Below are 26641 nucleotides of genomic sequence, written 5' to 3'. Positions count from 1 at the left end.
ATTATGCATGTTTTCTTCCATTTTTCCTCAGGGAGAGTCAAGTCATCAGTAGTGAGGATGAGCCCATGGACATAGATAATAGTCAGGAGGATATATCACCCTCCCAGCTAAGTATCCCATGCACCCCTGCCAATGAAGTGGAATATCACTACTCACAAAATCCAGGTAAGAACTTCTTTCATATTTAGATCTCCTTTTGAAAAATGTTGTATTCACTTCATGTTATTAATGATGTTGTGAAAGCCAACAATTGAATGGAAGTGTGGAGGCCATTTGTAAGAAGGTTGTTAAATTTGATATACCTAATACCTCACATGTCTGTATGCTTAGAAACACATATATATTTTTTATCAATCAAAGATTACTCTTTTCAGATAATGTAAAAAATGAATTTATAAGCGAATCTAAAATTATTTGGAAAGCAAATTATCCATGTGTTTTCATTGTTATCTGAAAATAAAAAAAAATCCTGACTAAGTTAGAGTTTGTGATATCACCATCTACTTGTACAATCTACATGTAACATCTGTTCCCATTTGTCAGGTAAAAATAAACTACTAGTTTTCTGCATTGTTGATTTGTAACTTTTAGTAAGTTATAAGAATACTTGGTATCTGGAGATTGGTGGGTGATCATTTCTTTGTATTTGTTAAGCAGACAGTGAACCATCTCAACGACAGACCTTCAGCGGAGATGTTGCACCAGTCGTCAATGAGGAGTTAGTTCAATCTATCCTGGAAGCTTCACAGAGATTGTCACAATCTCAGGCACAAGGTACAGTTTTGGGCTGAAGGTTCAATTCAATACCTGGATTAAGATAATCTCTTTCAGTGTAATTTACTTGGTTAAGAACTATTATTACTTAAATCGTAATCAATTTATTACTTGCATAATGAGTTCATTAGCCTTATTGAAGACTACATGTAGCTAGATTCATACTGAAAGCAATTTGACATAAAATTGTTGTTGGAAAGTAAATCATTGTTAACATACATGTTTATCAAAATTACTAGTTTATAATTATTCTTGGCTTACAATGAAGCTTAAAAACACATCTAATTAGATTTCCAAATTAATAGGCTCAAATCTCCTCAAACTTTAATGTGAAATAGTCGAATTTTAGGGTAACCAAAAATACCTCAACCACAGTAAGATAATTCCATCTGTAATCGTGATATCGTGCTTGATGCATGAATAAAGAAATAGTAGATACCATCTTCATGTTCTTTGATTTGCAATATCTGCTTATTGCTTTTGATGCAGATACATGTGATGAGGAGCTTGCTAATCTTCTGGTAGATCTTGTTCATGAGGAGGAGGAAGAAGACCTGGTACTCTCTGGGAGAAGGAGCACCCAAAGCTCTAGAGGAAATCCTAGGCCTTCTGGAATTGGTAAGTGATGAAGATGATGATGATGGTGTTGACAACGATGATGATGACGGTGATGATGATGATGATGACGACGACAATGACGATGATGATGACGGGGATGATGATGATGATGATGATTTGTCCAAATCCTTTTTTTTTATTCTATCATCATTAGATATATCAGATTCTGATGATGAAGATAGCCCAGAGCTTGAGGCTCAGGAAGAGAAAGAGATGTCTCAGGCTTGGATTGGTTTCGGTGATGAACTTGAAGAAGCAGATAAGAGTGCAGAGTGAGTATAACTTTCTCCAGTAAATATTTATCAATTAGAAACCCAAGTTATTTTTAGGGTCCTGTCAAAGAAAAGGGGAATGAAAAAATGAGAGAGATTTCATTTAGCTTATCATTCTTAAAGAACATACACAATTTTACAAAAATTACTCTATAGCTTATTGTTAAAAATAATTTCTGAATCTTGTCATATTTTTATGTATACTATACAGTGTCTTGCATTGTTCTTGGATCTTAGCAAAAAACTTGTCAATTGATAATACAGATAACTTGTATGATTGATTGCACATGATGTACACAATCAATTGCTAAACTTTTTGTTGCTGGTCTATGTTTCTTTCTTCTTTCTTTGATGTGCGGCAAAAAGATCGACATAATTTGGTTTTGCTGCAGGTTGTGCCATGATAATATGAACCATCCATGTTGTTCAAGTTTCCATGGGAAAATCCATAAAGTAATCAACCTTCTTATAAGTCCAACCCAAGTTTTCTGCATTCTTCACCTCACGAACTGCAAAAGCCATAATAATTTAGGAGTATTATAATTCTTTATATGAACTAGAAAATATAGACAATTAGACAAATCATTTTGGGTAGGTCCCACAAATAGGGATCGGAGGTACATATACACGGAATCACCACTATTATAACTTTCTCTTTCTTTAATTCTCCATTTGTTTACTCTTTTTATAGTTTGGATAATCTCATTAGTGAGATAGAAGATGGAGGAGGAGATGCATCTCAGAAATCAACTCAGAGTAGTGATGTGATGATTCCCCAACTTGATGGAAGTTCAGACGTCAAACCAGAAGAAGGTCAGTCTCATTAACCCATCGACTACTGAATTCTTAAATTCCTTAGGATTACTACAGGGATCACTGATTCCTATTTTAAAGACGTTAAGAGAAATTTTATCTAGCTTGAAGGGGACTCTTGGCAGAATTTATCGTGTTTTTTTTCAATAAATGAAATTAACTAGCACTAGGCTGCAAATTTCAAGAAAATCATATGAAAAACTGCAAGTTGTTTTTTAAAGTTTTTAAATCCATGTAGTGTAGTTTTTTTATTGAGCAGTTCTATGTATTTCATCTTGAATATTGGAGCTGATGACATATATTTCCAAACTTTTGGTTCACCAATGTAAAAAAAAATAGGTGTCACTACTGATTCATTGTATGGCATCATTATTTAAAAACTTGTTTTGTTACAAGGTATATGTTTTTGTAGACATGTACAAAATAATTGAGGTTTTCAAGTACTATTTAAAGGACAAGTCCACTCCTCCAAAAATTGATTTGAATAAAAAGAGAAAAAGTCCAACAAGCATAGCACTGAAAATTTCATCAGAATCGTATGTAAAATAAGAAAGGTATGACATTTTAAAGTTTTGCTTAATTTCACAAAACAGTTATATGCACATCCTGGTCAGTATGCAAATGAGGAAACTGATGACGTCATCTATTCACTATTTCTTTTGTATTTTATTATATGAAATATGAAGTATTCTAATTTTCTTCTCATTGTCAAGTGAAACTACAATTGATTTCTCCCTGAACATGTCGAATTAGCATTGTTTAATACTATATGGTTTAGTCAAGTTGGTCCTTGTCAAATCTGTAAAAAAATGAATATTGTATAATTCAAACAATGAAAAACAATAGAAATACAACTGTAGTGAGTGAGCGACATCATTGACTGCCTCATATGCATATCACTGAGTTGTGCAAATCACTTTTTTGTGAAAAATAAGCATAATTTTGAAATGTCAAAACTTTGAAATTTTCACTGTTATGCTACTTTGATTTTTCTGTATTTATTCAAATCAAAACTTTTCTGGGATGTACTTGACCTTTAACATAATAGATGGAAACAATTTTCATAAAAGGGCTTACATAGAACTATTCAACTGAAAAAAAAGAAAAACTTTAGAATGTGACAACTTCTTTAGGCACCTTGTCAAAAGTCAGAGCAGCTCATCCATGTGGCTTTCTACTACCTACCTCTATGTACCTACATGTAATAATAATGATCTAGAAATAGAGACCCCATTTAGCTTTCCATGTTTAGTCATTCTTAAGTTTACAAAGAGCTGTAAGGAACACCTCTTGTGTAGACACATGTATGTATTTTGGTGACCAGACTTAAACTTATTTCTCTTTTTGCTCTTTATATTGGTATACCAGGTGAAAAGAAGAGCAAATCCAAGTCCCTTCTGGGTAGCGGCAGAGGAGGCGCAAAGAGTCCCCGTAAGCAAGATGGTGATGCAGAGCCCGAAAGACCGTTGGCAGCCGATAAAATTGCCAGGAATCCCCATATGACTGTTGATGGTCCTCTTGGGGAAATCAGTGATGCTTTGGTGGCCTTGGAGGAATCTCCTAAAAAGAAAAGTAGGAGCAGAAAGAGGAAGGGACTCTCACTTTCATCCAGGAGTCCAAGAGGTCCAAGAAAACTCATGAATGGGAAACAGGACGAAGCTTTCCCTGTCTTCGAAAGAGCCGGCAAGGTCCAAAGGAGAAGGACCAGTAATTCAAGATCAACAGTGAAACGGGCCAAGCGGATACTACAACTAGAAGATAAAGTTGAGGAATCAGCTGAGAATAGTACGCCCAAACCTCTAGTGTCACTCGGAAGAGGTAGAATGGGAAATAAGAGCCCTCGTATGTCATCAGAGAAAGAAGCTTTTCCGTTCTTTGCCGAAAAGATATCCAGAAGTCCTCAGAAGCCCTTGCAGGGTCTGTTAGAGAAGTACTCCAATGCCATTGAATATAACATTGCTCCTTGTTTCCAGTATGCTGAATCCTTGAAGCCAAAAGATCATAAGAAGTCATTGCAACAAGGGAACACCTCACCAAGGCCCATGGACACCAAGAAAAGGAGAAATAGGCAACCTTCTGCAAGTGAAAAACTTTCAAAAACTAGTCCAAGGCAAACTAAACACACCACAGAGAGCCAATCACCAAGGTTAAGAAGGAACAGTTCCAAGGCAGAAGATGATGAGACTTCTCCTTCAAGCAGAAGGAGGAGACTCTCAATGAAAGAGGAGTCCTCCAAACAAAGGTCTAGTGGGACAAATAGCCATGGTGCTAGAGTCAGGCGAACAAATTCAGAGGTTTCTCCCAGGAAACGGGCATCTCAAGAATTCACAAGACTTCAAAGTGTGTCCTCAGACGAAGACTTTAAAGAGAGTAAACCACATGCATCATTCCGTAGAGGTAATGCTGCAGGCAAGGACACTCGTAAGAAGGTAGAAACAGGAAAAGCAACTCGGAAAATGGCCAAGGGGAAAAGATCAAATAACAGCTATCGTCAAGTACCTGATTCACCAGATGTTGTCGATGGTAGTTCTGTATCCAACCCTAAAGAAAAGAGTAGGTCACCTTGTAAACATGGCATTGGTAGAGGAGGTAAAAGGAGCCCTAGAAGTCAACAGCAACAAAGTGATACACCATTCATCTCAGACAGATTAATACGTAGCCCTCACAAACCAATGGAAGGACCCGTCTCTGTTTACAGTAACGCCATTGGTTACAAGATAGCACCTTTATTTCAATATGCAGAATCTGTTAAACCCAAGCCCAAAGTGATCTTAACTCCTTTAGAAATTCCAACACACAGCCCTTCAAAGAGTTCAAATATCCTGAAGAGAAGTAATAGTATAGCTGTTAGTGCCTCTGAGAAATCCCCAAAGATGCCAGCCAATGTTGTTCGTAGAAGAAGTGTGCCAGCTGGAAGCTCCCCAGATAAATTAATTACGAGTCCATCAAAAAATCCAAAGGCTCAAAGAAGTATCTTGTTGGATATGTCATCTAAATCACCTGGTAAATATTCAAACAGAAATAAAGATAAAGTTGCAAAACGGAGTCGTCCAACTACAAAGGCTGAAGTGAAAGTATCTCCAAAGCAAAAGAGGAGCCGACAAGAAAACTCTGTTTCCAATATGGAATTAGATTCTCCAGAGCAATCACAGTCCCCTTTACTGGATCAATCATTTGTCTTTGATAGAAAGACGACTAGTCCAGCAACAGTAGGAAGGGGACATATGGGCCAAAAGAGTCCCAGGCAGTTGAAAGAGATGGAAGACAAAGGATCACCTGTGCTTTCCTCAAGACAGATTGGCAGGTCACCTCTCAAAGCCATTCGAGATCTCTCTGGAAAACTAGTGAAGCTGCCATTCTCTGATTATCAAGATTTGGATTTGGCGGAATTTAAGAATGAAAAAAGCCAGCAAGGTAAAAAGAAGAATGTTTCTGATAAGAGCAAAGAAGTAAAGCATAAACAGGCAAAGCAGGAGGCAGGTTCTTCCTCCAAACAGCAGCGATCTAAAGATGAAAAAGGGTCCAAAAAGACTGCATTGCAGAGAGATGCGAATGCAGGCCAGAAGAAGAAGAAAGATAAGAACCTTGATGGAGGGAGCAAGAAAAATAAAAAGGAAAAGGAACCTGAAGTAAAACCAGTGAAAAAGAGTCGAAAGCCTTCTGTTTTGAAATTTGATCCTGTTACGATGTCTTCCTTGAGGCTGCGGGTAACTACGTGGCCAAAGTTGAAAGCATGCAAGGAGCTTAACCCTAATCTTATTTTGAAAAAACTCTGCTTGGATGAGGCAAGTTGGGATGAAGTTGTTAGGAATGCTCTCTACCGAGATCTTGATCGGCTGTCAAAGAGGAAGATAAGTCAGGGAGATGATGAAAATTCAGATGCTAAGAGAACCAAGAATGGCATAAATGCCCCATGGGGAAGAGGCCCAGCATCATCATCACCAAGGAAAGAGCAGATGAAAGCTATAATGGCTGCAAAAGAAGGCAAGGATATCTACAAGAGACTAAAAGGAGCAGGTCCAAGGAGGAGAGTGAGATCCAAGATCGAGGATATCTACGGGGGTGGTCCTGACAATAAAGTTTGGAACTTTGTTCCTCCAATCACTCCTCCAGATGATGAGATCACAAAGAACCCTATTCCTGAGATCTCAGAACTGAGCAAGGATGAGTCTAGGGATGTGATGTGGCGGTTGGCGTGCTATTCACCGCAGCATCCAGAGAAGATTGGTTCACCACCAAGATGCTGGTCTCCCCTAAGCAAGATCTCTGATGTTGAAGATGAATATGAAGATGATGATGACTACATAGATGAGGAACAAGGAGTGGAACCTTTGAAAGGAGAGGATGGTGGAAAGGAGGAAGTGACTGTCACTGTACCGACCTCTGATAATGAAATGGATATCATTGAGAGAAACCTTGGCCAGATCTCAGATTTCAGCGTGTATGAAAAGATGTTGGGTGGCACAACTGCTGGAAGATCTCTCCAACAAGAAACAAAGACTAATAACGAGGAATTTGCCCTTGAACATTTCCAGGAAGATGTCTCTGGAATCTATAATCATCTTCATGGAGACTCTGAAAAGGATGCCATCTCTGATGAATTTGCCAAACTTGATAATTCAGCTCATAATAGCCATGTGAACATCAAGAATAGAATACCATCTCAACAAGGTGATCAGGTTTCTGATCTACAAAGACAAATAAGCAAGGTTAATGGTAATCACCATACTACCAAAGTGCAGGTTCACCATCATGCGGCAAGTAGCCAGAGTCAGCATACTGGAAGAGGAATTGAAACCCAGTCAAGACATTCAATACCACAGAGTACCCCTCTTCTACCTCAAAACACTGTCAATATGCAAGCATCATCGCAATCCAATTCTGAAGGTAGTGGAAGCAACAGTTCATCTCAGATAACTCCAGGCCAGAAGACACCTACCTTTTATGCCGACACAAATTCTGGATCATCATCTTCATATAGAGCTCATTCCCCACGTGGCATAGAAAGATGTGCAAGCAGCTCCAGCTCTAGTCAGTTTACAGTCCATAACCAAGGAATGACCTCCCAGACACCAGGATCACAAGAACCAACAACCATTCCAGAGACAGATTCAGAACACAGCAGTGGCAGCCCTCCTCAGAATCAGTACAATTCCAGTCAGCCAACACAGATTGCCAGTCAAGGCAGTCAATCCAAAGAACCCATTGTCCATCCAGGAAACAGTACCAACAACCAATCTATGTACTATCATGGTGCTTCCCATGCCAGCCAAAGCATGTATGAAATGTCCAACCATTCTTTCAACCAGTCAACAGCTTATGGGAATGATAGGGTGTCCAATCAGAGTCAGGGGTTCAGCCAGTCCCATCTCCCGCCCTACCCATCTCCTGGTAGTAACCAATCTCATGGTTACCCACCTCCATATCCATCACCGCAGTCCTCCTACCCCAACCCTCCTCCCCAATCTCCAAACCATCAGAGCCAACCCTCTGGATCCCAGTCCCCAGCCTACCGAGTACCCTACCAGCCTGGTCCCCAGCAGCACCCCTACCAGGACACCAATGGATCATCAGTCCCGGCAGCTAAGCCCAAGATTTGGCGGCCGGTGGCTATGCCTCCGACAGATACCATGGTCAGAAAGAGTCTTCAGGAGTATGGATTACCAGAGGTTCACCATCAAGGAGCATACTGGGGAAACCCTCAAGATCATGCTGGAAGACAGAGGTAAGCCCCCCTCCCCTCATTTGGTCTTTTCTGTCTCAAGCTTAATGTCAAGATCAACATATTGCATGAATTCTTTGTACCAAAGGCCCAGGATAACTTTGGTTAGGATGTTTACTTAGATATTCTTCACCAGGTGAAGAATAAACTAGTACATATCAACTTAACAGATTTCTTTGGATTAAAGATATTCTTCAAAAAGTGATATGTTATATTGCAAAATTATTTTTATGAAACTTTAATTTTAGTTGCCGTAGATAGTTCACGTTTTAACCCTCAGTGTGATTATGAATATCTCATGTTTGATACCACCAAAACTTAAAATGTCAAGAGATTTGGCAGGAAAATAGGTGTTGGCTTCAAAATCCTGGAACGACCTGCCACTAATAATTAGACAGTCTCCATCATTAGCAATTTTCAAAAAGTCATTAAAAACTCATCTCTTTCGTACTTTGTAGTTTTTAAAATATTACATTTAATTAATTCATTGTAAGCGCTTTGGGCCTAATGGGAAAAGCGCAGTACAAATAATAAGTAATAATAATAATAAGTAATATGTCATTTTCCCAATTAATTTCTTTTAAATCTACTTTTTATTTTTTTATGAAATGACCTTACACATTATCATGTCTTGTCTTGGGTTAAGTCGGCATATGCAGACTTGCTGTACTCCGCCAACTTTATTGATGTGTGAGACCACCAAGTAAGCAGGTCACTTGCTGGGTTTTTGAGAGAGTTTGGATTTAAAAGAGTCCAATGAGGTTATCAATGTTGTGTCGATATTTAACTCATTCCAATCCTTCGTAGTTCGAGGAAAGAAGCTGTATTTATGAGCATCCCTTTTGATTAGCAGACGCTGGAACTTGATACTATTTCCTCTGGTCTGCCGGGTGGTTTGCTGGATGAAGTTTTTGGGGTTGATGGCAACAAGACCTTTGATTATTTGGAACATTAGGCTCAGTCTACTGTATTTCCGTCTGTCTTCCAATGAGTCCCATTCTAAGGCCCGTAACATGGTAGTGACACTACTGGTTCGTCTGTAGTTCCCCGTGCAGAAACGAGCTGCCTTTCTCTGGATGGCTTCTATCTTCTGGGTATCCTTCTTGTAATGGGGATCCCATGCAGGGGAGGCGTATTCCAGGATTGGTCTCACCAACGTTTGGTAGGAAAGTTGTTTTATTTCCTTGGGAGCAGACCAAAAGTTCCTTCTCAGGAAACCGAGTACTCTGGAAGCTTTGGAGCAGACTTTGTTGATCTGGGCGTCCCAGCGCATCCTGTTATCCACTTCAACACCAAGGTAAGAGCATGTAGACACTTCTTGTAGTTTTTGGCCACAGAAGGTGTAATCTCTTTCTGTAGGAGTCTGTACTGCCTTGGATGGTATTTTCATGATGACACATTTGGCTGGATTGAAGGACATGGCCCATTTATTCTGCCACTCCTCTAGTTTTGACAGATCGTCTTGGCGGATTTGAAAGTCATTAGAATTTGTGCCAGAAGTGTAAATGACACAATCATCGGCGAACAGCCTTGTCGTTGACAGGAGGCCATCAGGTAGATCATTGATGTACATAAGAAAATCTAGTGGGCCGGTTACTGTGCCCTGGGGCACTCCTGAGAGCACTGGCAACTCCTCGGAGGGAGATCCATTGACCAAGACTGTTTGGGAGCGTCCTGTGAGGAATTGTCTTTCCCACTTTAGGAGCGATCCAGTAATGCCATATGATTGTAGTTTTCTCAGTAGTCGTTCGTGTGGTACCTTATCGAACGCTTTGGCAAAATCTAGGAAAGCTACATGTACAGACTTTCCTTTCTCGAGAGCATTTGTTATGTCATGGATAGTAAGTACTAACTGGGTGGTAGTAGAACGTTTTGCTCTAAAACCATGTTGGTTGTCAACCAAGATTTCATGCATTTCCAAATGCTTCATAATATGAGAGTGTACAATGTGTTCGAGGATCTTACAAGCAATACAAGTCAATGATACTCCTCTATAATTATTTGGATCTGACTTATCCCCCTTTTTAAAGATAGGACAAATATTGGCCCTTTTCCACTGTAAAGGTACATAACCCTCATTTATTGAGGTCTGATATCATGATCACTAAGCCCTGCAATGACATTTACGTCTTGGACGACAGCAATGTTATTTGAAAAGAAGAGATCTAATATATTGTTTTCCCTTGTTGGGATATTTACTAACTGTTCTAAGCCGTTACTAATTATGACGTCTAATAATGCTTCAGCAGTTTCTTTTGAGGCTGAACTTGTTTGCAATACAATTGCCTCTTTCCAGTCAATGTTACTTTGGTTAAAATCTCCTTGGATAATGACATCATAAGGCTTAACATGAGCATTTATCAAGTCAAGTGATTCTTTAAGAGAGTACACAGTAGTCATATCATTATGTTTAGGTTTATAGACCGTAGCCAATAAAATTGGTCTTCTATGTATTAGGTTAAGTTGGCACCATATAATTTCTGATCCTTTCTCCAAGTCAAATCTTCTCACAATTGGCAAATTAGTTTTATGCATGAGGAAAACGCCACCATGGGCATCGCTTTCTCTGTCCTTTCTATGCACTGTATAACCACTAGGCAAGAATTCAGCATCTAACACTGAAGGACTCAGCCATGTTTCAGTACCAAACACAACATCTGGCTGGTACATATGTATTAGTGTTTCCCATTCTGCTTTTTTATTCTTGATACTTTGAAAATTTATACAGAGGCAATGTAGTTTATTAGTTGATGACTTCTTTTTAGAATAAGACTTTGATTCATCCATACTATTTTTTGAACTATCATCACTATCATCAAATGTTGCTGTTGAATTTGAGCTATTGTCAAAAAAAGAGTCTGTGAAGTTGAAAACTTCACACTCTGGACACTCCCATTCAAAGTTATCTATTGTTACATACTTGTCATAGTCGGATTCAGTGACATCACAACAATCAATGTGAGTCCATCTAATACAGCGGTCACATTCTAATGCCTTTTGGCCGTATCTAACAGGCTTGTTACATATAGTGCAAGGTGATACACATTCTGGACATATCCAATTTTTCTCGGATAGTATCAATTTATATTCACGAGTGTTGATTTTTAAGCAACTCGTGTGATTCCATTTGCGGCATTCACTACAATTTATCCATCTCCTTGTCTTGGTCCCTACTCTATGGCAAACAGTGCAGATTTTATCCATTGATAAGTACAATTTTAATGAGTAAATGAAAAACAATCATATTTATCCAGTGGTAACTTTGATTTTGAGTTAGGTTTGAGTCGAGTTGAGTTGCTGTAATATTGCACAAACTTTACAAGACCTCCACAGACTGCACAAAAAAATCACTATTTTCACAAACTAATTCTAGCCTATTCTACACAAATGGAGTTACTTTAACACCTTAAAAATATGTAGTAGGGCTCCTACTTTTTAAAAAACATCAAACAGTCAAAGCACTAAAAAAGTATAAAAACTATTTCATAAAAATAGTAGAGTATAAGTATCTAGATCTGCCCAACAGCGGGAGATTAGTACTAGTAGATTCACCAATGCGTTACGTTTGTAAGGCGTTTTATCGTCATCAAGTAAATGACTGTTACTTAGACCAAGATCATTATTGTAAGTTTCTTTTTAGTTTAGGATCTAAGTTCCAGGTTGATGACATGAAAATACAATTGAAATAAGATATCAGACGTAGTATATGGGCTACAATGAGTTCAAAGTGCAGTAATATTCCCATCGTTGTTCTTCTACACTACAGCCTCAATCACAAGCCAGGACAATCAAACAGTTATTTGTTCAACATTCATTCATTAAGTTCAACAGCATTCCAAGTCATAAGTACAATCGAAGAACATGAAGAAGGGTGAAAAACACGAACAAGTTCAACTCTGCAACCAGAATAAAAGATGGCGACTCCCGAGTATGTCAGTCCTAAGATACCAGTTCAGGACAGCCAAAATCAGCAATTACATTCAGCAATCATTCACCAACAATAAGTAAAGTTATAAATAGTCTTACTTGATGTTTGTGATGTTATATTAGTTGAAGAAAGGGTGAGATAGATGCTGAGTTGAACATCCAAGATGGCGGGTTCCCGGTATACTGTACACGTGATGTGCGTGTTCTGTCTATGGGAGGCTGTACACTGTAGACATCGAAACTCGAATACCCAGTTGCAGTAGTCAACAATCAGAATAAATCTCCACAATCCTCAAATTTTACACTAAATAATGTAGAAAACTTCACTCTATAGATCATCAATGTTGATTTTATTTGGTTTTTGATGAAATTTGTTTAAGATTTTTGAGTAAAAAGATGAAATTAAAAGCTAAAAAGTCGGAGCCCCAGTAAATGTTAATTACACATAATAATTCTCTTACCCAAGGATGTGGAGTGATTTATGAAAAATACTTTTTATATCTATTTTCTTAGTATGACTAAGGGGGTGTTGCAAGAATTAATTGATCAATTGTAAAATTACAACAGAGTATTTACTGCAGCGAATTGGGGGGGGTATACAAAACTGATCATGACAAAATACTGACAAGAAAATCAACTTTGTTTAATATATTCGATCTCGTAGAATGAACATAATATCATTTAATTATATAACTGATCATAAGAAATCTTCTCTTTTAGAATATGAAATTGACTATAACAACATGAAGCATATAACGATCCTATGCCAGATATACAAAATTAAATTGACATTCAACACTACTCTCTGTAATAATGTTTTTTCTTAAGAATGATATCAACGTAGTCAAAATCTTAGCTGCTAAACCGATAAACGACATATATTAGATTCAAACTTACATGCCTACTTGTCGAGCATGACTTGGAAGAACGAACATGAAGCCCTAACGTGCACTGTCGTCACCAATCGCTTTCTCATTTATCCTACCGCCATAACAACAAAAACGCTTATTCTTTCGCGCAACCTACACTTGAACGCTATCTGATATAAATATCCTTCCACAACATCACAAATATTTATGACACATTACTAGATTTAGTATCTCTGAAAAGTATAATGTAAACCACTATAGTTTTAACATAAAAATCATACACATCATGTAATTATGAGAATAATCAGCTATAAATCTGAGGAACTAGTTTTATTTCTTTGAGTAACAACATCATTGACATTACGTAACAACGTAAACAACGGAAATATCGACCAAAAAAAATACACTTTCGCAATAAATTCTCGTAAGGAGTCTCCTAAGAAAAATGATTTTGCAAGAAATTTCAGTTTCCCACAATTGATTGCCAACATTTTGTTGTAATTTTACAATTGATTGGTCAATTTTAAACATTAGCAAATGAGATAACACTCCTTGTTTCAAGAAGCAGATTAGCAATCAATCACAAATTTGTAATCTATTGCAAGGCATATGATTCATTTAAGGATCGAAAATCAACATGCAATTGATCGCAAGTTTCTTGCAATACCCCATTAGTCTTTATTTGTATCATCTACATGTATGTCCTTTAAAATGTGTTTACTTTTACATATTATTGTTTTGTTTTCTTTTATTGATAACCAGGGAGGGCCTTGGCCAAGCACATGTTCAGACTATGCTTCCCTCATCACTGCAGCCTGCTGACACCCCCTGTGGTACAATGGGACTGAACCATTGGCAGACAGTTGTCCAATCACAGGGAGAAACACCTTCTTCCCAGGGCTATTCCACTTCTAATCAGGGGTACAACCATGATGCTGTGTGGATGCCTTCAAAGTATCCTCCACCCAGGGGTTCTGTTGCTGGATGGCTGAATAACAAACAGCAAGGAGAGCAGACACACGGTATCAGGCCTGACAATGGGTCAGGTATGCCAGGATACCAACAGAATCCAGAACATAGTCAACAAGCCGTCACGCTGCCACACAACTCACCGGGACAGACTACGCCTTTCTTGCCTCAACAACACAACGGCACCCTGCACAACCATCAGAATAACCAGTTTGCAATGCCACAAGGACACCAAGCAAACACTTTGAGTGACAATCACAACAATGCACATCATCTACCAGGCAGTGGCCATCAACCCGTTGTCCCCCCTCAGGGAACTTCACCCATGCAATCTGGTGCTTACCCAGTACAACCATCTACTCAACAAGTTGCAACTCCGAGGCAACAACCTCTACAAGCAACTCAACCACTATCTGTACCAGTCACATCTTGTGGAAGTAGCAATGGCCTCACTGTACAGGACCAGAATTATTCCTCTTCTGCCGCCAACTCCAACAACCTTGCAAGAACTCCAGGGGTTAAGCAGAACAGTCAACCAATTCAAGGGTCCAGCATGAACACTCCTGTGGCAGGGATTCCAAAAGGGGTGCAGAGTTGCACCCCTCCTCTGTCAAGCACCCCACTCCGTCCGTTGGCAAGGACTTCTGTGATGACTCAAGAACAGCCTGGTGTGACACCCATTGCTATGCAGAAGCCTACACCACTCATGGATCTTACAAAGTTGAAGAATCCTTCCTATCCAAACACTCCTGCACAGGTAACAATAAAAATCAGTCAATGTTGCTTATAATTTAGATTTTTGCTCATAAAGGTTCATCGATTAATCATGTAATAAGCAGGAATGGTATTCTGAACACCACTTTTATTTGTGTTATTTTGTGTGGTACTGTTTTTAATATAACTTGTATTGGAATTAACCAGGTTATGACACCACTGAAGTGCAAAACAAATCTGTTAACAGTTCTATTACACTTATACTTCTTCCAAAAGAAATTTTGTGTCATGAAAGTGGAGATAAATGTACTTTGGTTTTTGTGCAGGTTGAGTCTTTGCAAGTCATCAATACTACTCTAATTACCAAAACAGCTTCCAATTAGAATCTTTTTAGTGATAAATTGAATGAACAGTAGGAACAATCAGAGCACTTCCTCAGGGCTAATGATCTGAAATATTTAAAAGTTTACAGACAATTTAAACTTGTGTACGGCATGTGCAGTTCATATCTGAAGAAAGAAAATGAGGTGAATGCAAGTTAAACATGTAACATATAAAATAGTTATGTCAGAATACTTATTTTCTGAAATCAATTTTTTTGCAAAAGATTAAATGTGCTCAGACTAGTATCCCAGAGAGAACTAAGAGAATGGGATCATATTATAAAATATTTTACAAAAGTAACTTGTCTTTGGATATATTCTATTATTTCAGAACTCGAAAAGAATATGTGTTTATATTTGTTTTATCATACATGTATGTATATAATACGTAGTTGATTTTATATGCTTTGTTATTTTACTGACAATCAAGATGTCTTTATGATATGTTCCTTTTGAATCTATGCAATCCTTTAGAATTTAGGATCTCGTTGAGCAGTGCATGAACTTGAAATATAAATACTTCATCCATTTAAGTTGTATGATTTGCCCCCCATTAAATTTCCTCTCATGGAAAAAAATATATTATATACACTCCCATGTAGTCAATAAATGGTCGGAAATAATTTTGCTTACCAAATCTGGTTAGCATTTTGGGTCATCACTTAAGAAAAATCTCTCAACTAAAGTCTGTACAGAATATATGCAAAAATATGCTACACAGAAGCCTTTTCGTAGCAGGCTTTATAAATGTGAAACAAATTGCGATGCGATACGAGGAATATTATTATCTGTATGATATATTCTTTATCCACAGGTAACACCTGATGTTGGGCTGCGAAGGAAACGCCCTCTGGTCTCTCAGATAGAAGGACCAACCCCAAAGAATACGTATGGTTTCAAGGTCAGTCAGGGGAATTCCCAGGATGCTAAAGCTCTCCATGTGGTAAGTTCATTGTGCTTTTTTTTGTTTATTATTGCCTCTTCATCATTACCCTATTTTCCCATTTTTTCAGCTGCTGAAACATGTTTATGAGGAATGATATAAAATATTTCATATACATCTTGTTAATCCTTCTTTTTGTAGAATGTTTCCTCTCTCTTTTCAGAAGTGATTAATTTTCCTGATTAATGTTGTGAGAAATGCATCTTTTCATGTGATATACATTTCTCTTTATTCAAATATATTTGTTCGTGTATGTATTTAAGTTACATTCAAATAATCAATCTATATGTATCTACTGGTGTACATATCTATATGTTCATAGCTGCTTTCATTGTTTTAAGGAAAATTTTATGTACTTTTTATGTATAACAATATTGAATCTCCAATCTTTCAAACTTTTCTTCCTGTTAATTACTGTATGATTCCTTTTTCATTATAAATCTGCCCCTTGGCAATGATTGTCTTTTGAATGATATTTTCACAGGTTCAGCACCTGACCACAATGAGTCTTGAAGTCCATGTCCGTACCAGACGGGACTACCACCCCGACCCTGACTTTGACCCGATACGGGCCATCTTCTACTGCATCCACAAAGATGGCCCTGACAACAAAACCCCACCCAGCAACCATCACCACGGTAATGCCGTGGACGGTAGCAAGGACATCAGTGATGAGGGTCACAGCAGTGTCGGTGTGATCATGGTTGACCTCTCTAAGAAGGGGTCAAAGAGTGAGGAGGGGGCCGGAGGGATGACGACGGACTTGAATGCGGTGACCCAGCGAGACTGGATGACCAGGTCAGGGGTCATGGGGTTAGAGGTCACTTACGTGGAGGATGAGAAGGAAATGTTTGAGGAGTTTGTCAAACTTGTGAGGAGGTAAGAAAATCATTTAATTTTATTCAGAAGTCAGTAGGTTTAGATGTGAGCCTTACTTGCACAATTGCTGCGATCTTCTACAGAGCGAATTGAAAAAAATAAAGTCTTAATAGGAGATTCTTCTATAGCACCAGACAAATAAAATACAGGGTGGGGAGCAAAGGGTGATTTGTCCTCAAACTCAATAAAAAAAATGCACATATGTCTATTAAGTTCCAAATAAACGCTTCTAATTTGAAATTTATTTAAGGGCAAAGTAAAGTTTTAAATGAACAGTAGGAATAGACCTGTATTTTGAAAAGGACTTTTCGCCTCATAAAGCATCTGTTTTTTTTCAGATGAGAAATTTTGTACACTAAGCTTGAGCAAGGATTGTATGATTATGAGGAATATTATTGATGGAGATGAATTACTGCCACTTACTCATTTCCCTTATGTGACTTTGGAATGGCAAATTTACATTGATATCTTGCCAAAGGATATTAATGCCACAACACGACTTGAATTCAAGCTATGAGCACAAGCTCAACAATACACATGCTTACACAAGACTTCTGTATTTCTTTATGAAGTAATATAAATCATATATGTACAAATTGTAGTCTCTAGAGTGTGGCATTGCTACCAGGTTTTTGCCCATGCTAGTTTTGCTTATTCCTCCTATTTTCTTGTTTCTTTCAGACATGATCCTGATATGTTAGCAGGGTTTGAGATTCAGCAGCTTTCCTGGGGTTATCTCTTCCAGAGGGCAGCATTCCTTGAAGTACAGCTCTGTCAACTCATCTCACGGTTACCAGGTCAGTCAAAATTTCAAGATCCCTGTTATTTACAAAGTCATTAAGTAGGATTCAATATATAGTCAGGCACATGGTTGGTTGCTGTGTTACAAATCTTAAAGATTAAACTACTTCCTCAGGTTTTGACCAATGCTCTTAAGACTTACTACCTACATTGAGTAAAGTCATGCAAGACGTAGTAAATGTGCCATTCAATGTGATGCCATGGATATTATGGCATATTATGACAACACATATGGAAAAAATTGGGCAATAAATCATGCCACCTAGCATGATTAATCTTGTTGGAACCCAGGCTCAGCAAGTTCTGAAATATGCCTATTTTCCCCACTGTCAGTTAACAGACATCTTACTTGTCAGCTAATAGCTATTTCATTTGATAAAATATTATTCAGAGAAGATTGTATTTTATAGCTATTGTTGTTGTTTTTTTTTAACAGACAAAACACGAGAGAGTCGTAACCTTCAAGATTTGTGTTAGTCACCAGCATTTTTTAATGCCTTCGCCAACCTTAGAAGGTTGCCCGTAGCATGTTTCATGTCCTCCATTCATCCCGTATTTTGTTCTAACTAGAGAGCTGTTTGATAAATCACCTTCAAACTGGGTCCATGTATGCATAATTGAGTGCTGATGATCTGTTTGAATTGTGTGGAATCAAGATGAAGATCAGAGTTTCTGAAAATATCTTGCTCTCAATCTTCCTCTTGAGATTTGAAGTGCTCCAGTTTAAGACTTTTGACTTTGCAAGAGTAGGTCTGAGAAGAGTCTCACTCCATTCCACAAGGAACTTAGATCACAGGGTGCTGAAACACCTAGATTTACCTAGATTTTGCTCTAAAAGTACTATGAACCCATTCCCATATTATCCATACACACCCTTCAGTGTATTTGTACCTGAGATATCTGGGACAGGACTTAGATTTCTTTTGTAAAGTAAGATGTCTAAATGGTCATCCAATAGGCTGTTTTATTTTATCAATTCATTGTCCAGAAATGATTGTAATATGGAGCTTTTTGTGTGTGCTTGTGTTTCTTTAATCAGATGAGACTCGTGAGAGTCATTTTTCAGCAGATAAAGATGCTTATGGTGCAGATCACATGTCAGAGATCACTGTGGCAGGAAGAATAGTTCTTAATCTATGGAGGATCATTAGACATGAGGTAAATGAAATGCTTTTACCAAACATTTAAGCTGTTTTTTTGTCATATTCTTAGAAAATAATTTGTAACAAAAGTCGTTTTTAACCCCATCCCCATAAAGAAAATAACTTAATTTTGATAAAGTAAATAAGTTTGTCAAGATGACAAACTCTACATTCAGATTACACATTATGTTCTGCTTCTTTTGTTGTTTTTGTATTTTTTCAGTGTAGCTTTTGGTACCAGTATTATTTTGTCATTTTCATTTAATTCTTGTCTGTATTTTTTATCATGTTTTTATATTGTACAATTTGAATTTGAATATGGAAATAAATGAATTGATAATATTGTCAAGGGAATATTTTTATACAATGTTGATTAACTTTCCACTCTCATTCTTAATTTTAAGATCAAATCTAAAACATTGTCAAGTATGTTTTTTTGTAAAGACATCTAATATCGTAATTCTAATTTTAAACACTTCTACAAAATGGTATTATTTAAAAAGTAAATATCACTGAAAATCACATCTTTTATTGAATTTAGGTGACTCTGAACATCTACACCTTTGAGAATGTAGCCTATCATGTCCTTCATCAGCGGTTACCACTCTTCACATTCCGTTCATTGACTGATTGGTTTGATCATAATACTGCCTGTTACAGGTTTGTAATTGTTTTATTCCTGTTAGCTGTATATTTGTAAGATTTTTCTGGGGTTTTTTTTTATCATTGCAAACAGATCCTCTCATTTGTTTGTTTGACTCTTATCAGCATGTTTATAGTTTAAGATAACACATATTGCCATGCAATAATACATGTGATTTGAAATCAGTAAATTGTAGTTGACATTTCAAAGGAATAAATCAGTAAATGGGAGATAAACCATTAATGTAATGCCCCCCCCCAAAAAAAAAAAATAATAATAATAATGATAATAATGATTAAATAAATAAATGAAAAAAATAAATAAAAATTAAAAAAGCAAATTAAGATGTAGAAAGTGAATTATGTCTGGCATTGCTTACCTAAGGAAAAGAATTGATATACTAATCTTGCTTCACCTTTGAATTAATATTTGCTTGATATTTATTAGCTTGACTTAATCTGACTTAGATAGAGTTCACATTATTTTAATTATTACTAACTTTTTCATGTATAAAATATGTGAATACAATGTAGGCAATTCATCCTTTCTGACAAATTCTCCCTGGAAATATACATTACATATTTTGTTTGTTTCAAGTTTGTACATGTTCCAGTAGTTCACCTTAAAATGGCAACTTAATTATAATGTCCTTTCAGATGGAGGACAATAGAATACTATGCTGAGAGAGTTAAAGGGAATGTTCAGCTCATCAAGAAGTTAGATCTCATTGGAAGGACCAGTGAGTTAGCCAGGCTATTTGGTATTGAGTTCTACTCTGTGCTATCTAGAGGATCTCAGGTAGGAATCAAATGTCATACCCATCATCATAATTGGTTTACCTGACCATCCTTGTGTATTCATGTTATTACTGTAATTCACTTATTCCTCGGTTTTGCTATTTGGCTAATGGAAGCATTATGTCGTAGTTTTTCAGACTCTAAGGCCCGAATTCTGAGGTCGGGTTTAAAGTTGTGGTTTAAGTAGGGGAAGCCAAAAGAATCAAAATTTTTATGAAGTTGTATGTTTCTTATGTTTACTGTGCCCTTTCCTGATTTATCGATGGTGAAGACAATCATCTATTTATATTCCCTAGACAATTATGAATGATTTGAGAGCCGAATGAGCTGAAGTATGATATCTCTACTGTTGGTGATTATGTAACAATTGGCTGTCCATACTTTAAACCTGAGTTTAAGTTAAACCCAACTTCAGAATACGGGCCTAAGATTATAATTAGAGGGTCATATGTTTTAATTCCACCATGGCCTAGCATCCTTTGGCAAGACCTCAATCCACACTTTGCTGCTCTCCACCCAGGTGTTAAATGGTTAGCCGGTAGGATGTGAAAGCCCATATATAGTGTGCCTAGTAATTGAGTTTTTGGAAGTGATTTGAAATGCTACCTAGAGAGTTCTTAAAAGTACATTCATTTAAGTGGGCAAGTCAGAAGACAGCTCTTGGGAACTGACTCGGTTACAAACCTTTAAACACAATTGCAGTTCATCGATAATGTAACCTGGCGTTGATACCGAATGAGCCATTGCTTTGACTTAATGCTAATTTTTTTTCGCAAGAGATCATTACAGATCACATGAATCTAATTACATGTAATACTCTTGTTTTCTCCCCTCCCAGTATCGGGTTGAATCCATGATGCTACGGCAGGCTAAGTGTGCCAATTACATCGCAGTATCACCCAGTGTTCAGCAGAGATCTCGGTCCAAGGCTCCAGAGTGCATCGCCTTGGTCATGGAGCCAGAGTCAAGGTTCTATGAGGATCCAGTCATAGTACTTGACTTCCAGTCCCTCTACCCATCCATGATGATAGCTTACAACTACTGCTTCTCAACTTGCCTTGGTCGTGTGGAGCATATCGCCCAGTATGTATCTTAATTGTATCATTGTATTCTGTTTTTCTTATTCTTGTTCTCAAGTTGCTTAATAATAATATAATAGGCATTTATATAGTGCCATCTATCTAAAAATATTCTATTCCGAGGCGCACCAGAAAAGAAAGAATGAGAAAGTTTGGATGAGTGTCAAAGTGCCAATAACTAATACTGTTAGAAAAAATAAGTCTTCAGTTTAGATTTGAAGGTCTCCAGTGATGGTATAATTCTTAAATTTAACGGCAAATTATTCCAGAGAGAAGGTGCTGAGGCAGAGAAAGCTCGCGCACCATATGCTACACGTGTCTTGGGAGTCTTAAGAAGTGTGATGATCTTAGGCTATGAGCTGATGTATAAGGCATGACAAGTTCTTGTAGATATTTTGGTGCCAAACCAATTAACACTTTCCAAGTGAGAAAGAAGTATTTTAAATTCTATACGCCTTTTCTCAACCTTCTTACCCCATTGTTTACTGTACTTGGTGGTCCCTGTACAAAGCCTATGGGAATCACAGACTTCAGTAGTCAGCAGGTTAAAGATAAATGAAAGTAGTTACAGTGAACACTGATTTCACGAGAAAGTCAGTAAAACCAAGGTTAAGTATTACTATATCATCGTGGATCTAGATCTGGTACAGTTACATAAACTGAACTTTGAGAAATCTTGAAATCTACGCTGAAAAATGTTCACACTGAAGATCACCAACACAGACAAGCGCACGTGGGACAGTGTATTATTATTACTTTGAATGATCGGCCCGACGCGTGTCCCAAATCCTGTGCTTATTAGCTAATTTCTCAGCAATTACACAATTTCTTCCAGAATCCTTTGGCACATATTTTTATTTATACAAACAGACACCTTGGTGGTCATTTCATTGGATTCTGTCGAACTCATTTTGAAATCATTACCACAACTGGCATTTATCTTTAAAGGGATTGTAGGAATTCAAAGATGGATGCATCATGCATCATTTACTTATTAAATAACCAATTTTCTAATCTATTTGAAAATGGTAATGAATGAATCTGAAAATATTCTCAACATATTCTATAAGATGAACTGTCTAGTCTTATGTTTTTACATTTTTTTATCAATTGAAAGACATCAATTTAATTGAAGTTGGAATATATAATCCACTTCAACTTGAATATCAGAGTCATCTTCCTTGATACTCATCTTTTTATTAGGAAATACATTGTAACTTAGAAGAGCAGAACTTGTTGTTTGTAGTGTCTTTGATCAGTGAAAAGACATTTGCTCCTGTGACATTTAGAGTTAGGATTGTAATAAAGTTTTTGGTTCAGAATAATATGAATATAAGGATTAGGGTTTAGTTACTGTTGGAGGTTAGATTTTTTGTTTGGCTTACGGGCAGATTTTCTATTGGAGCAATTGTTGCCGGAGTAAATGTCATGAAATCCTTAGATCACTGATAGGTACTTTGACCATATTTTCATTGATCTTCATTTTCTTACAGAGGGGGCGAGTTTTCCTTGGGATGTCATTCTCTGTCCATCCCTCCAAAGCAGCTTGACCAGCTTCTTGCCTCAGATGGTATCCATGTATCTCCAAATGGTGTAGCCTTTGTGAAACACAGTGTCAGGCATGGTGTCCTCCCCAGGTACGTTGGTTGATCTGATCTATGTCCCCTCAGATAGGGTGTAAACTGAATTATCATGCCATCAGGGCTGTTTCATTACATTGTTGGAAGTTTACCAAGGACTGGTTTATGAATGCCAAAACTGAGTTCACGTTATGGCAAATATTGACTGTTTTTATGAAAATGTATTCAGTAGTTCACATGTAAAAAATGGTTATCAACATACAAACTTTCGCTGATGTGATGAAAATTGAATCATGAAGTAATTTTTGTATTTTTCTCACTCATGTTTCTTAGTCCCAGTTCTTGTTTGTTATGCATTATGATTGTATTGTATTGTATTTGATTTTTTTTTGGTGGGGGAATTAACTATATATTATACTGTTTCTACTAAGTGCTTTACAAGCAAGCACGTCCCTGTTAAAGCATCTTTGGTCAATCTTGTTCAGTCTTGTGTATATTTGATATAGATATTTAAAAGAGTTTGTTAATGTGGGTCTTAGAGTTTCAATTTACTATCCATTTATCTTTCAGGATGTTAGATCAGATTCTCAATACTCGTATCATGGTGAAGAAAGCTCTAAAAGACCATAAAGGAGACAAGGTAATGCTGGTGATTTATTATTATTCTTATTATTTGTTCGGTGTCACCTGTGCCTGGGAGGCAAAAAGCGAACTGAATCACTATGACCCGCAGGTCTCTCCTCCCGATATAACTGATTGGGGGGAATGCAGGTGGACCACTACACCGGGGTTTCCCCCTACTCTTATACGAATAGTGCAGTGGGTTCTTAACGTGCAAAGGGGTGACTCTCCTCTACACGGGGCCTCCATTTAACGTCCTATCCGAGGGATGAAGTGTTTTCCATTATAACATTGCCTGCATCTATGAAACATGGGAGAAATGTTTACACACAACGCACTGGCTTCGGTCATCTGTCCAGGGTAGGCTCGAACCCAAGATCTTTGGTTCGACGGGCAGACACGTTACCGACTGAGCCAACAAGGCTGGTCAATAGATGTAAATAAATGAAGTGAATAAAACATGAAAATAGAGGAGTGTGTTTCAAGTTTGTTGTATTAGAGAACAGAGTCAGTTTCATGAGAGGAAAAAGCAGTGGATGAGAGTGAGATGTTCTTGAATATAAGATGTTCTGTATGCTGACTTAATAGGTTCATTCGTTAATATAACTAGAGAAATGGTGGCAATGAAACTAATGTTCTTGTACTTCTTATATATAAAGTACAATTTATGCACATTTACTATGATGTATTTCTATTAACTAAGCAACGATTCCCATGCAATCTATTGAATTTAAGCCAAATGTGTCAACATTTTGTTTCATCTGGCCTGCTTTTGCTGTTTGACATAATTGGATTTCATATGAATACTGTTAATTTAAAGATGCTTTATTGAGAGGAAAGTATGCATAGATTATGACTCTTTCCAGTCAGTAGGGTTCATAAACCACATTTGATTATTTATTTATTCAGGTATTGGAAAGGATGCTTGATAACAGGCAGCTAGGATTGAAGCTCATAGCAAATGTGACATACGGCTATACATCAGCTAACTTCTCTGGAAGGATGCCATGCATTGAGGTAATTAATCTTGTAGTTTGCTCTAGAGAATTGACCATTGATTGGAGGGGGTGATCGAGTTTAGTATGTGTTTTCATGTAATGGTGGTGATAGTGATTAAAGTGATGATGAGTGATGGTAGTGACCAATGTGGTGATAAGCAGGAACAAGATCAGAATACTGATAAAGATGTGCTGATGGTGATGATTATGATGATGATGATGAGGATGATGATGAGGATGATGATGGTGATGATGATGATGATGGCGTTGATGATGATGATGGTGTTGATGGTGATGATGGTGTTGATGGTGATGATGATAATGATGATGATGAGGATGATGATGATGAGGATGATGATGGTGATGATGATGATAATAGTGATGATGCTGATGAGGGGAAGGAGGAGGATTATTATAATGATGATGATAATTATGTTGATGTTGATGGTCTTAGTGCTGAAGGATAGTGGATGAATCAGCTGTATCACTGATTGGACGTCAATGTCCATGGAATTTTTTTATCTCTTGTCTTGATTAATTTTAATACTCTTGAGTGATTATATTATCAATAACATTAAAATCACATTATATTCTTTTTGTTGTGATGATATCAAGGTTGGTGACAGCGTAGTGCGGAAGGGGCGTGAAACCCTTGAGAGGGCTATTAAGATGGTTGAGACCACAGCTAAATGGGGTGCAAGAGTGGTTTATGGAGACACAGACAGGTAAATCTCATACTATTTACCAATCCCTAAATCTATTTCCCTCTTCTTCATCTTAATATTTCTCTCTCTCTTTCTAATTCTTTCTCATCTCGCTCTGCTGCTTACTCTCTCCCTCTGTTGTTCACTCTGTCCCTCTTTCTCTATTTTAAAGTCATATTTGGAATGTCATCTCATTTTTGCATAAATGCTTATAATGATGCTTGAAGCATACTTAATATTTCACTTATTTAAAGTATAAAACTGGCAAAGATAGATTAAAATGTTATTCAATATAAATTAGATAATGTAGGTATACATGTATTAGTTGGGGAAAAAGGTGGGGTACATTGCAAAAAGTTGTTGTGGAGGAGTACAGGATATGGCATATTTATCAATTTAAGTTACTTGTAGTTTCAAAGGAGTTCCAATGCTCTCTTCTATTTTCTCTCTTTTAGAGAGTCAAAAGGGGCCTAAGCTTTCGATCCTAGCAGAATCTTCGTCAGAGGCAAAAAGGCATTTTGCCTCCGACGAAGATTCTGCTAGGATCGAAAGCTTAGGCCCCTTTTGACTCTCTAATTTACTCCATTGGCTCTTTTTTTAGATAAGCAGTTTTCAGCAGCTTCTTTTTGCCATTTTTCTCTCTTTTGATAGAGTTGGATGGGTAAACTTTTCCCATCAATTATGTTGTTACTTGTGAAAAATCTTGGAAATATTCAGTAATGTACCATTTGACAGTTTAAGTAGTCCAATACTGCTATATTTGATTATTCATGCTTCATGCCATTATAGAATATGTACCTTTTCATGACCAATATTGATTTGTTTTAAAATATTATATTTACATCAATTTAATGTTTTACTTTGTTATCATTTATACTTAGTTTGTTTGTGCTGGTGAAGGGTGCCACCAAGGAAAGAGCTTTTGAGATTGGGAGAGAGATTGTTGCCGCTGTTACAGCTGAAAATCCTAAACCTGTCAAACTCAAGCTGGAGAAGGTTAGCTTTCTATATATATTCACCCTTTCAGTGACCCCTCAAAAGAAAGTTTTGTATTGTGGAGGTGTGGAGTATTTCCTGAAGGAATTGCGGGAGGCGGTAGAGCGGGGATTCATATTCCGGTGACCCGCGTTCGATTCGCACTTGGTGCGCTAGTGCCGTTGGTAAGGCATTAATCCTCAGTACCAGGTCCTTCGGAGGGGACCTTAAGCCATTGGTCCTCTGGTTGCTTGCTTGCTTACAAGCATTCATGCTTTCTTAGCAATTAGGTAAAAAAAATCACCACCAATAATTAGGATAATATTTCATCAGGATTAAATATTGTGTTGTTATGGTAACTGTGTTAAAAGGGCTCAGCAGCAGCCAATCAAAATCAAGTTTCAATATGGTATTTGTC

General features: G+C 37.3%; 1 protein-coding gene across 1 annotated transcript in view; it reads left to right on the top strand.

The window, feature by feature from the left end:
* The window catches only part of LOC121413411 (DNA polymerase zeta catalytic subunit-like), a 44753-nt gene that overhangs the window by 12131 nt on the left and 5981 nt on the right, over positions 1–26641 (top strand). The window contains exons 10-28 of the mRNA XM_041606221.1: positions 32–165; positions 658–774; positions 1264–1392; positions 1547–1664; positions 2356–2477; positions 3846–8202; positions 13758–14721; positions 15876–16004; positions 16489–16883; positions 17565–17680; positions 18724–18842; positions 19368–19486; positions 20126–20267; positions 21105–21349; positions 22839–22982; positions 23496–23565; positions 24456–24563; positions 25160–25269; positions 26130–26244. Coding sequence (XP_041462155.1) covers positions 32–165; positions 658–774; positions 1264–1392; positions 1547–1664; positions 2356–2477; positions 3846–8202; positions 13758–14721; positions 15876–16004; positions 16489–16883; positions 17565–17680; positions 18724–18842; positions 19368–19486; positions 20126–20267; positions 21105–21349; positions 22839–22982; positions 23496–23565; positions 24456–24563; positions 25160–25269; positions 26130–26244 — 7753 coding nt within the window. The remainder of the gene's footprint in view (positions 1–31; positions 166–657; positions 775–1263; positions 1393–1546; positions 1665–2355; positions 2478–3845; positions 8203–13757; positions 14722–15875; positions 16005–16488; positions 16884–17564; positions 17681–18723; positions 18843–19367; positions 19487–20125; positions 20268–21104; positions 21350–22838; positions 22983–23495; positions 23566–24455; positions 24564–25159; positions 25270–26129; positions 26245–26641) is intronic.

Source organism: Lytechinus variegatus, chromosome 4 (assembly GCF_018143015.1).
Source record: "Lytechinus variegatus isolate NC3 chromosome 4, Lvar_3.0, whole genome shotgun sequence".
Lineage (NCBI taxonomy): Eukaryota > Metazoa > Echinodermata > Echinoidea > Temnopleuroida > Toxopneustidae > Lytechinus > Lytechinus variegatus.
The sequence above is the reverse complement of the archived record's forward strand: the minus strand, read 5'-3'. Positions and strand labels throughout refer to the sequence as shown.